A 13,527-nucleotide genomic window follows, 5' to 3' on the forward strand; every position below is an offset into this window, starting at 1 on the left:
CCCTGCAGGAAGTGAGAGAGTGGCAGAGGAAAAACAAAAGACAAAAGAAAGAACAAGAGGAGCAAGGAGACTTCAGGAAGAGAGAGAGAGAGAGAGAGACAGAAGAAAGACAAAAGCGACCACACAAGGGCACACTTGTGAGGAACAAAACACAGCAAAAAAGAAAAGAACAGAGTGACGAAAATCCAGAAGTGAGGAGGGGCTAAAGACCAGCAGTAAGCATGCAGCATTTAAAACACACATATTTACTCTGCATTAAACAGAGCACATGCTGGGCTTCCCTTACTTTCTGAAGACCACCAAGAGGAGAAAGAACTACAGAGAAGAAGGGAAAAAAACAAAAAGAAAGAAAGCCGCCTCCAGAATAAAGAAACAGCCACCAGAGTTGAGAGGCACTTAAAGAAAGCCTACCTGCTGCTCTGGTTCCATAAACTAGCCATCAAGATGATGCAGCAGATCCTCCAAGACATGTACATCGAGCCTGATCTGCTGAGGGAGCTGAACGAGGAGCAGAAGCAGATTCTGTTCTATAAGATCCGTGAGGAGCAGGTGCGTCGCTGGAATGAGAGGGAGAGCAGAGACCCCGGCCCGGCCGTTCGCAAGAAGTGTGAGTTCACAACCAGTCAGTTTACAATTTACACACTATACACATAAAGGTGCTTCAAAGGGTTCTGTGGAGAGTTGACATGGAAGAGGAACCACCTGTGGGTCAATAAGGACTTTGTAAAAGGTGGTGGTTTCTTCAGCACAGGTGTTCTGTTCATTTCCGAGGACAGGAGAATAACTTAATTAATGCCCACTGTCCACGACTGTACGCGATATGTACATTCATGAATTCATTCAGCTTCTTCAAGTTGCACTTATTGCTGATGCAAATGTGCATATGCACACACACACACCTGTAGAGAAGCACTGCATGTAGAATAAGACTCTCTGGAGCATATAAACAGGAACCTATTGGCACTGTGCCAATGCCAGACATGGGCATGAGGGGTACAAAGCCACCCAGCAGTGAGCTGTGGAGCAGTGAAAGAACTGTGTTCTCTGGAATGATGGTGCTCCATCCAGTACTTTTGGGATGAGTTGGGGGAGTTGGGGATGAGGTGGGGTGGTGATAATCCAACATCCTAACCTTACTAATACTCTTGCCACTGAATGCAATCAAATCCTCACAAAAATGCTCTAAAATTTGTAGAAATTCTGAAACAAAAGCAAGGTAAACTTTTTTTTTTTTACATACTTTTGGAATAAAAACAATGAATGAGCTGGTGTCCCAATACCTTTGTCCATACAGTGTAAGTTAGAGATAGACAGAAATTAGGTTGAAAATGGAAAGAGAGCAGAAGGTGGCACTGCTCCAAAGAACAGCTTTGGCACCTTTATGTAAAGAGCCTACGGTCCTTCTCAGCACTGGGACTAGTTCTGTGCAAAAGTCAAACACCACTCTTCAACCACTCTTCATTTATTACATTTACACACTCCATCTCTCTCTTTTATTGTTCTGCATTAAAGCCCATTCACACTGAAGTACGACTTTTTTTATGCATTTATTTTATTTCTGTGCTCTGTAAACTAGGCTAGAAACTCCATAGCTCTCACAAATTCCCACTATTTCTGGTTCTCAGCACCACCACTGGACAGGATCTCCTTGTGAATAAAAAAAAAATGATATGTACAAATTACACGTACAATACGTGCAAATGTTTTGAATGTCTTGAGGTACACTTAGCACAAAGTTTATGAGACCTTGTTGATTCAGTTATTGATCTTATGAAATATAAGGTAATGAGAGTAGGGAACTGAACTATTGGCACTTAACAGGTCATTGCAACTCAGCATGTCTCAAATTTCTAGAAAATGTGCATTAATATTTGACTGCATTGTTTATTTCAGATGAGAGTCTTACTTGTTACAAGTAATAGCGCAGAGCTGGAAGAGTAGTTATGTCTCAGTTTACAGCAACACTCCATTAATAATGGAATTTGTTTGCATCTTTTTTTCTAAAAACAAACATCAGAATCATCAAACACCATCAGCAGGTCATTCCATTTGCTCTGTGTGAAGTCTTCCTGATGAGACACCTCACAGTCTTGTATTGCTTGTGTTTTCTGTGGATGTTGTCACGTTCGAGCCGTTGCTTCCAGCAGCGTGTGAATAATCTTCTGTAACAGTGTGGTGTCATCTATTTGTTTTTGTTTTTTGTGGCTTTATCTTATCTGAGTTTCAGTCACGAAGGGAGGCTACGTTCAGTGCCAGTTCTCCTCACTTCTCACTGTGTGTGTGTGTGTGTGTGTGTGTACTGTATGTGGCCAGGCGGCCGGCGAGGGATCCGTTGGCTTCTGGGCTCAGATGGTGAGTTGTGGGTGTGGGTGATGGGGGAGGCCCCCGGAGACAAGCCATATGAGGAGATAGCAGAGGAGCTGATGGAGGAGAGAGCCAGGAAGCAGGCCCAGAGAGAAGCTCAGGAGCTCCGGTGAGAAAGCACTGAAAAACTAAAGCAGGGGTCCTGTGGTGCAGCTCTCAGCAGTGCAGGCAGGGAAATCACACTGGGGCCCACAGCACGGGTGGTCCATGGTGAATGGGTCCCATAACATTTCTGTTGGACTTCTTGTATAACTTCTTATGCAATGTTATTCCCGCCAAGGGCGTAGGTTTAATTTTGACATTGTTTGGGACATAAAAGCGGTCCACAGGGACCCTGGCAGCTGAGGCTTTTTGCATTTAAGGCTTTTAATCACAATTTCATGTTATCAACAGCCTTTATTTATATATATATATGGTGGCCAACACACTCATACAGGGAGGTTTTTGCAGTCAGTATGTTCCTGAGATAATAATTACACAATTTTGATAATGTAAACCAACAGCATTGCAGTTAGCTTTCTGTACTTCAAGAAAGAACATCTAAACAAGCAAACATTGGGAAACAAACTGAGAAAAACATGCTATCCAGGGATTTACATTTAGGTTTTTAATCTATACTGAATTCAGTCATCATTTAAAAGTACCTGTGACCCTGCTTGTCCACATGCCTCTCTTCTGTCTGAGCTGCTGCACAGTCAGGTTGTTTGACACCCAGCAAAATAACAGCCATATGAACAGTAAGCAAATTATTCATTGCTTTCTTAAGTTTTATTATTAGCAGTATTGTTGACTCTACACATTAGCAACTGAGACTAGTTCTAAAGTAGATCCTTATGTCCAACTGGCTAAGCATATTACCAAATTAGGCCACCGGTTCTGTATAATAGCAATTGTGGATGTATAATGCACGGTCCCTCAGTACGGGATGTGATTTTTTTTTAGCAACCTACATGTACATCTAGTTCACAGAGCATTGGTGCTTCTTACAACCACAGCCTCTCACACATTGTAACGTTTGGGGGGGTTGAGGCCGGATGCAAGTGCGAGTTACTTTTCACAATCCTTTTAATATCATTCCTGACAGAGGTCACAGAACCCAGAAGTGCAGAAATAGCCATACTATAACACAAAGAAACAAACCCCAAAATAAATACAAGACAAGGAACCCAAACCACAGCAAGCAAACCGACATCAACAATGCTAGACAAGCGACAGAGCAAACACAGGGGTTTAAGAGAACAAGACACAAACAGTAACACAAAGAGAGGATAACTAGGGGCAGGGCAACAAAGGAGACACAGGTGGGAACACTAATGACTAGGCGGGGCTAGGGCGGAGACAATAACACAAAATAGAGCCATGTGCAGAACAGACATGGAGCAGGAAGAGAAAACAAAGGCATAACAGAGACGCCCAATACACATGTTAGCAACGGCAAAGACAATCCTGTTAGCAATTTTGATTAGGTGGGTGGGGGTTGTAGTAGAGAACAAGAACTGGTAACCATTTCTGTATCAAATACATACATACATATACATACATACTGGTGGACCAAATTTCAATTTTTGAACAGAATTATTGCTAGTGACAAATCAGTAGTTCCTGGATATAGGTAGGGACATGTCCCTAATTCTGGGACATAGAACATTACCCGATTTTACGCCCTGACAATGGAAGATACATTTCAGTCACAGCCAGTGTGTACCTTTAAATACCCACATTTTGGCTAAACAGTTTCTCCTTACAAGTCAGATGTTATTGGTGAACCTGCTGCTTTCGCTTTCCCTCACAGGGTTCATCACTAAAGCAGCTCAATTTCTGGAAACTAAAACACAGGAAACTGTTAAACCTGATCCATTCTATGCCGCAGTACATTCATTCATTCGTTACTCTTCAGACAAAGCGTATCTGTGCTCCTAAAAGCACTAGACCCCTACTGTGTCTGGCAGGGAACTGAATTAAACAGTCTTGATCTCAGTCAGTTTCCTTCATATTTACCACTATGTAACATAGACTGCTCCGCCTCTGATCAAACGCAAGGTATCCACCCAGAAGTACCACAGGCCTGTATGTTTACAAGCATCACATTATCATTACAAGACAAAGAACCTGTTCTCAGTACTACATAGAACCCTTTTGCTTAGAGTGTGTAGCAATAGCAAATATATTAGCAAAACACACTGGATATTTTTTATTCATTTAAGTGATGTTAGTATGAGGAGACAATACAGTGTTTTAAAGATTTAAGAGAGAGAGAGAGAAACAGACAGAGAGAGAAGATTAGATTGATGCCATTGGGAACAGAGGTAGAGGGAGAAAGATGAAAATTGGTGAGTAGGACTGAGGAGGATGGAGGCAAGGTGTGAAGATTGACAGATGTGAGCCACCTAAAACAGCGAGGGGTAAAGAGAAGGGGGAGAAAGAGAATGAAAATGAGATGATAAACAGAGATGCAAGAGAAAGTGAGAGAACAGAAACTTATTGGGTAGTGAAAAACACAGACATACAGAGACACTCATAAAGAGAAGAGGGCTGAGGAAGGGAGAGGGAGAGTGTGACAGAGGCTGAAAGTAAGATGAAGAGGACAGTGATAAAAAAAAGAAGTGAGGCAGAGTGAAAATGGAGAAAGACTGAGATGAAGAGGATAGTTGATTAGAAGGAGAGTGGAGGGATGAGACAGACAAACAGACAGACAGACAGACAGAAAGAGCTTGGGTGAAGAGGATGTTGATAAAGAGATATAGATACAGCAAGAGAGTGAGACAGGCAGAGGGAGGGAGAGAGAACGATATGAATAAAATAAAGGTAAAGGTGCACGTATTTGTCACTGTACAGTGTACACTGTACAGCGAAATGTGTCCTCCGCACAAAAAAAAACTGTGGTAGTGAACACACACACACACTAGTGAACTAGGGGCAGTGCGTACACACACACCAAGAGCGGTGGGCAGCCAACTGGGTAGCAGAGAGGGTAAAGGGCCTTGCTCAAGGGCCCAACAGTGGCAGCTTGCCAAGCCCGGGAATCGAACCCACAACCCTGTAATCGATAGCCCAGTGCTCTAATAGCTGAGCCACCACTGCCACCATGAATAAAATGAGACAAGATTATAAACAAAGGAGTGAAAGAAAGAGAAAGACAGCTAGAGAGACACACTGATCCTGGAGGTCGTGGTTCAAATCCCGAGCCATGCCGATTTGCCATTAGCACCTAGAGTCTGGGAGAGCGCAATTGGCCGTGCTCTCTCCGGGTGGGTAGATGGCGGTCTTTCTCCTCATCACTCCTGAGCAGGTGTGGTGGATCTAGGAACCTGCCGCTGTCCTCCAAGTGCATCGGCTGCCCGGCAGGGTCACATCGGCAAAGGTTTAAATTGAGGTGGTGGCTGGCTTTGCATGCATCCGATGAGACGTGTCCTTACCCTCTTAGCTTTGCTAGCACCAAATTGGTCAGAAAAAAGGGGGGGGAAATAGACAAACAAAAAATTTTAAAAAGAGAGAGAGAAATACAGAACGAGCAAGACAGACAGTGAGACATACTGACAGTAAGTTGATGAAGAGGCAGCTAAAAGAGAAGAGTAAGAGAGAGAGAGACAGCGAGAGAAAGACTAAAAGGGAAATGATGAGAACTGTTGATAAACGAGAGATGAGAGAGAGAGACAGATAGAGAGATATAGAAAGTGTGAGAGAGAGACTGAAAGTGAGATAATGAAGAGGATACTGATAAAGAAGGAGCAGCATATGTGTGTGCGTGTGTGTGTATGTCACTCATCTCCTGCTGGATTTTCCGAGGCGTGTGAAGGAAGCAGAGATTGAAAAGAAGTTCCGTGATGCCATGGCGAAGGAGAAGGCTCGCTTTGTGGCAGAGAAATGGAGGGAGGAGACAGATGACAGAAAGGCAGCCAAGCACGAGGAGGAAGTGGAGGATCGCATTCGGGAGGAGCTGAAGGTGGGTCTGTGATAATGTCAGATCAAATATACTGTGCGCCTCTTAAAAAAAGATTACACGTCTGTGACCAAAATAAAGTCAAGTGGAGCATGACTCCCCTCTACAATCCTATTAGTGCAGTTCCACAGGGACACTGCCACCAAGATCACGTCGTGTCAGAATCCTTAAATTTCTCCTTCGATCAAGCCTTTAATTACAAACTCACAATGGTGATTGAGTTTAATTAGCCCTAATTGCTACGTGTTTCGTGTTCGTGGGGCTGAATTATTGAAGAGCTGGCAACCTTGAAGAATGCAGATAGCAATCTTAGAAAGACAAGGCCAGCGTTTGTAGGGCTGCTGTTTTTGATGGCCAGGGTTAAAAGCGTGATGTCCAGGCTAATGACGCAGTCCAGCAGATTAATCAGCACGATTCCCGGCCTTAATGAGACAGAACATAAGAAAAATATGATCGGCAATTGAGGGATTTTACTGGGAAAAGCTGATCCACTCTGGCTGGATAGGGAGAAAAAGAGAAAGACCATGGAATGAGTTCTCCATCTTTGTTTCCCCAGAAATGCGAGGAAGAAGAGAGGCAGAGGGGTGAGGAGGAAATCCGGCAAACGGAAGAAAGGCGGGCAAAGGAGCTGTACATCTCTCTAAAACAGGAGGAGAAGAGGAGTGACAGGGATGACAAAGAATGGCAGGAACAATGTGAGGGAACAGAGCAGAGTGGAACAAAGATCCGCCAGATGGGCCAGTCCCATTAAAGCAGCTGATTTATATTCAAATCCCTGTGTGCTTCACAGTGCGCCGCTCCAAAGCGGCCGACGAGGAGATGAAGTGCAAGGCCCGGCGTGCCAGAGATGAGTACAAACGCCAGTCCCTGAGAGCGATCGAGAAGGGCCTGGTGGCCGGCCTCAGTGGACTCTTCCAGAAGACCCATCTAAACGGCTCGGGTCAGAACCGGCGCCACGGTGGCGTCATCGAGCAGTCTGCCGCTCCGGCCGAGGCCAACCAGCCGGCCGGAAGTGCGCCCACTCCAGTTCATTGCCGCCGCAGACAGAACCGCAGATTCAGCAGCCCTGTGACACAGTCCATAACGGAATGGTACCCTGATCATTACCACCAACCTTAGCTACACTCTTTAACAAAAAAGGGTTCTAAAGGCCTGTATTACCAAAGAAATACTCTTTCAAATGGAACTCCTCTTCCTGCTATATATAGAGCTAATTTTAGACAGGAACAGGACAAAGAATCCATTACAGAGAAGAACAATTTAACAGTGCAAAGTACCATTTATGCATTACAACAATGTTCTTTGAGCATTTACAGTTCTATGTATTGAATTTGGCCTAAAGAACCCCTGAGGAACCATTTTAAAGGTGTATGACTGACCTAAAGCCCTTAAGCACTTTTCATGCTTTTTTAAACAATTTACTCCACACTAACGAGAAAAAAGGGTTCTTTGACTTGTAAGAATAGTTAAATCCTTTTTTGTTGCTAGAAGCATTTTAAAGGTCCTATAAAGAAAAAGAAAAAAAAATAATAATAATATATATATATATAGCAAAGAAGCCTTAAGCATGTTTTTTTGTTATGCACTTGTCATGTTTCTACACAGAAACATGACCTATTCTACAGATGCATGTGACCATTTTTTTCCCCACCTCATATATTAAAGCAGTAGAATACGAGAGGGACTGTGTTATCGTGAAATAACAGCTGTGATGGGTCATATTATTGCTATTATATATCTATTATAGCTATTATTTCACGATAACACACTGCCTGTCGTGTTTTACACACAACAATAAAGTCAGAAATACAGAAATTGACACATGAGTGTAGCATTAAATATGTTTTAATGTTACCATTTTCTTCCGGCAAATCATAGTTCCTTAACAAACAGCTTGTTGCTAAGTCACAGTAACGAACTCCACTCACTCACTGTACCACCAGCAGTTTCGTCTCCAGCTCTTATAAAGACATTCAGCAGAGTGATACAGTGTCTTACACAAAAACATACAGTCATGGCAAAATAACAGTACAGTCAGAATGCTTCTTAGCCAAACAGCTTGCGCTAGGGTTAAGGTTAAAGTTAGCGTTTAGGATTAAGCTTTAGTTAGGGTGAGGGTTATGAACTAGCTGTTGCTTAATGTTACAGTGAACATCCACAATGCCTTTGGATCAAACTATGTACTCATTGGCTATCTGTTATGTTCTGCTCTCCAGTCCAGTGTGGATTCGACCACCCAGGCCAACCTCTCGTGACTCCATCCTCCGCTGGTTTAAGGAAGAGCAGAGGCCAAGAAGGGCTGGATTCGAGCGGAGCAGCAATACTATCGCCCCATGGTTCCATGGTAAGATACACTAGGATACTGTGTTAAAAGCCTAAATAGCTGTCACTCCAACAAACTGTTAGAGAGTTCAGTAGATTAAAATTGTAATATGAACATTCATTTGCTTTAGCTATTTCTTTTTTTTTTTTTTTGCATTTTTGCATACAAACTAACAATATAAAGCCAATTCAGTCTTGAAACTAATTATCTGTAATTAGTTACAGAGATGGCATTTCAGAATTTATGGGTATTGGTAGCGGACCAATATCAGCAGAAAATTCTGGATCTGATATTGGAAGGAGAAAAAGAATGAATACAATCCAGTTTTTTCAGAGAGACTACAAATTCTTCTTGGTAGAGAGAATGGAGTATGGCCAGAGCAGGCATCAAACTTCCATGTCTGAGCATTTCACTGTGATAAGTAGTTCTGCCCAATATTATGAAATTATAAACCTACAAACAAAAATTTGGATTGAAGTGATTTGTTTGATGTGAGAACAGTCAAGTGCATCATCACTCACTACCAGTGTTAGCTGTAGCTGACCAGTGTTACACTTTTCTGAAGAAGGTTCACCCAATGTTTTACTTTATGCTCTAACTCATAGATTAACTGAAGATTCATCTACTTGATTTGTTATGTAAAATCCGTCACTCAGAGAGTTCAGCACATTTTACAGACCTGTAACATTGCAAGTTCAGCTTCCACCTTCATCCTCGTTAATGTGCAACAATGATCTCCATTTGGAAGAAAACGTTTATTGTTGTGAAGTCTTTGGCCAGCACAGCGAGATCTCACAATGACATAGGGTTCTCATGGGCTTCATCTATGTGATATTGGCCTAGCAGACAGAGATAGGGGTGGGGTCAGCAGCGCTGGGTACTGAGATGTTGAACAATGTCTCATACAGATTGACAGGAGATCAGTCTGAACACAGACGGTACAGATTGGGATGCCATTTAAAAAAAAAAAAGGTTTAATTTTTAAAAAGGCACCTAATAATATGTGCCGATGTCATTACTAAAATATTATTTTTAAAAAAGGAAGAAAAAGAAGAATTTTATTATTTACATATTTCACAATTTTGGACTAGTTAGAAAAGGCAGAGAAGATCAACTCATACTCAGCTGATCCTCAGCAGAAACCCAAGAAAAATTGGCACTGTGCCATCACTAATGCATGATGCGATTACATATTTAGACTGAAATATGCATGTCTTGTGGAAAGTGGAAGGTACAGCAAAACAATGCTAATAACCTGAAAGGGTTAGGCTGCAGGTATCTAAGTCAGGTAACAGGCGTTACAGTGGAGAGTATGAGGACACTAGTGGTTCCGGTGAGAGAGAGCAGTATTGATTGAGCTGAAGGAGAGTGATAAAGAGTCAGAGGAATGGGTGAGAGAAACAGACGGCAGAGCACAGGGCCAGCGCAGAGGGAGAGAGACTCAATAATTCACAGCTTGGGCTTCGCTGATTGGGGTCACCGTGTTTCACTCCTGATTGGTGGGATGATAAGATCAACGAGCTTCTGAGTGATGCCTTTCCACTACGGCAACACGAGAGTGACACTGGTGTCACGCCAAAACATCTGTGCTCTCTCGCACGTACAACCCATTCTTCGCTATCACTCTGTATCTTACTCCTGTCTGTCTTGCACTTTCTCCCATCTGCCCTGGGTGGCTCTTCTTCAATCTAAATGTGTCTTGCTCCTTCGCTCTCTCCTTCACACCGCGTCCGTCACCAATCCTTCACTCAATAAAAAAAGAACTAAAAGCCTGTTTGACTTACAAATTGAAAATATGTCGACATTAACTGCCATTGACCTCTCCATGCTCCTCCCACAAATGTGACTTTCATAGCAGGGATGATCGATAATAGGGATTTTCATAAGGCTAATATTGATTAATATGATCAGGTTAGTATTAAATAAACTGTCTTATAACCTGAGCACTTAGTGAAGTTGAAATAACTGCAAATAATAAATATGATCTGCTAGCATAAAGCAATCATTCTGTCATCTGTGGCTGTGTGCGCGCATGTATGTTTGTATGAGAAAATAAGTAGGTTTTTTTTCCATTTGCTACCGTTACTTTTTTCATTTTTTTCAGCATCAAAGTTTACTTTGCTTAAAGAAAACACCTAGTATTGACATTTTGTTCTGGGAGCATTGATTCACAAAAAAAATAAATGCCAGGACTGGAACAATCAATACTTCAGTACCTCAAAACAACTCATAGCAACTGTTGCTAGGCTTGACCAGTTTTACAGAACACAAACATGAAAAATTATAGTGCAAAATGGCAAAATATAGGAATTTAGAGTGCAATTCTTTTAAAATGCTGTAAGTGTTTGCATGGTCACACTGCTGGGGGACATCAAATGAAGGTTTTTTTTTGTCATGTAGTTGACGCAGCTTTAGCACTGAGGGAAAGATGCTATTTCCAACCTAGCTAGTCTGGGTTAGCCACATTTCTGTCCAGCTCTGTAATAAACGATTGTAAACGGGAAATTCTATAGCAATTCTAAACACACACTGTTGCCCATTTTCAATAGACTGAATAGTATATCTACTAATATATCCATTTGTCTACTAATTACTAATGTATCCATATCCAATATATATATATATATATATATATATATATATATATATATATATCCATTTGCAAAAATACATTTGATAAAAGTACTTGAACTATATTATTTTCCCATATGGGGGTATATTCTTCCTCTTCTCCATCAGACTGAATGAAAAAGGTGTGCAGGGCTTCTTCTGGACTACAGACAAGGAACAGATAGCTGTAATTTCATTACTATAATGATAGATGGAATATAACTATAATGATAGGCTGTTAATATAATAATCATAATAATATTATTAAATTAAGTGGGAGAGCATTCTAAAGAGTTTGCATGGCGATAAGCATTTACTCACCATTTAGAATAGTAAACAGTGGAGCTCAGTAGATTAAAACTCATGTTGGTTTAAGGTCACACAGATGAATTCATTAAGGGTCCAAAAGACCCAACTGAATAATAAATAAACTAATAAGGATATACCATATGGTTGTATATCCACTTTTTTTTCTATACAGTTTCCATACAAGTTCCAAACATTAGGGGAATATGCTGTACTTCGTGGGGTGGGGAGTAGCATAAGCAGCACAAGGAGCGCAAATGGTTCTACATTTACGTGGCATCTGCGTCAGGTTATCCTGCATTATTTTAAAACTGACAAACAATCAAAAAGTTCAGTTTGCTCACAGGGTCACAGACTAAGTGAACAAATGTGCACACGTTAAATCAATCCTTCGCTAAATGTTAAACCCTCAGCATGACGAGAACAAATGTGAAACTGCTCTGAATCAGAAGAGCTGGTTGCATTAGAGAGAGAGAGAGGGAGTAAGAGAGAGAGAGAGAGAGAGAGAGAGAGAGAGAGAGAGAGAGAGAGAGAGAGAGAGAAAGAGAGAGAGAGGAAAAGGGGTTCTCCAAAGAGCCCCCTCTGGCTACACTCTGGCAGCCATTCCCTTTCTATTCTCACTACCCCCAGGAAATCTCTTTCTGACTGACACTCTGAGGTTCTGTGGTTCTTCCCTTTTATCTCACCTACCTGTTGTCATCTGAGCACGAGCTGGTCTAACTCACCAATCCAAACTAACCATGTGTTAATACCTCCTCTTCCGTCGAGGGGCAGAGTGGGAATCTTACAGCGGAAAGATGTACAGATTGTACTACATGTGTGATAATTAAATTAAATCCATGCAAGGAATTCGACTGCCCTCTCTCTCTCTCTGTCTGATTTCCCTATAGGAATAATTTCACGGCAGGAATCCGAGTCTCTGCTGATGAACGCCTCAGAAGGCTGTTTCCTGGTAAGAGTGAGCGAGAGAATTTGGGGATACACCCTGTCCTACCGCACAGCCTCCGGCTTCAAACACTTCCTCATCGATGCCTCAGGCGATTACTACAGCTTCCTTGGGGTGGACCAGAACCGCCACGCCACCTTAGCTGACCTCATCGACTTCCACAAGGTCAGCTGTGGTCAGCTCGCCGTCCGCCTCCAACTTTTTCTCCAAGCTGAAACTTGCTTGAAACTCTGCCTTGGCACATGCACACACACACACACACACACACACACACAGACACACACAGACACACACACACACACACAGACACACACACACAACCACACAGTTTAGAGAAAGCACACACGCACAGTGGCAGGGAAACACACATGGGGTGATGATCACAGAGCTCTAGGGGAATGACTAACACAGACATGGTGAGCACAACTGTCCTTCCATCTGTGCTGCTGACAGAGAGAATTGATTTTGCTGCTAAACAAGGTTACCTATACCTGGGCTGTGGCTGATTTGCCTTCCTGTGTGCTGTGTGTTTCTCCTCAGGAGGAAGTGATAACCACATCTGGAGGTGAGCTGCTGCAGGACTCGTGCAGGCAGAAGGGCTCGAGTCTGGATTACGGGGGACTTTTTCAGTGAGACTTCTTCAACCATCCTCCTCTCTCAAGAAGCTGACCTCCACCTGCATATTACAGTAGATAATCAAATGATTTAGGCACAATCATTCTACACAGCTTCGTCTAGAAGCATGTCTGAAGTTTGCTTTTCATGTTTTGCACTGAAGACACAGCTTATGTAGCTACCAAGCAATGGAAGGTTACACCATTCCACCATCTGGGAATCTGCCAAGTGCATGTCAAAAACATAAATTATTTAATAATATCAAACAGACTAGAGTAACAGTTTCAATACAGTATTGTACCTGTGTCCCTGTTTCGCTTATTGCACAAAGTTGCATCATCCTTTGGAGCACAGTGGTCATGCCCATTAGTGACTTGTTAAGAGCTGAAGAGTAATTTGCAGAGTCTGGGTTTGCTCCTTTCA

At 42.3% G+C, this 13,527-nt stretch overlaps 1 protein-coding gene across 1 annotated transcript; it reads left to right on the plus strand.

Annotated features, from left to right (window-relative positions):
• The first annotated feature begins 444 nt into the window (after positions 1 to 444).
• Positions 445 to 13,136, plus strand: sh2d4bb (SH2 domain containing 4Bb). The gene is made up of 8 exons (XM_072667579.1): positions 445 to 607; positions 2,314 to 2,473; positions 6,151 to 6,307; positions 6,861 to 6,999; positions 7,095 to 7,395; positions 8,521 to 8,648; positions 12,434 to 12,654; positions 13,030 to 13,136. The coding sequence occupies exons 1-8, from the start codon at positions 445 to 447 to the stop codon at positions 13,120 to 13,122; spliced, it is 1,362 nt and encodes a 453-aa protein (XP_072523680.1). The 3' UTR covers positions 13,123 to 13,136.
• The last annotated feature ends 391 nt before the right edge of the window (positions 13,137 to 13,527 follow it).

The sequence above is a fragment of the Salminus brasiliensis genome, chromosome 22, assembly GCF_030463535.1.
Source record: "Salminus brasiliensis chromosome 22, fSalBra1.hap2, whole genome shotgun sequence".
NCBI lineage: Eukaryota > Metazoa > Chordata > Actinopteri > Characiformes > Bryconidae > Salminus > Salminus brasiliensis.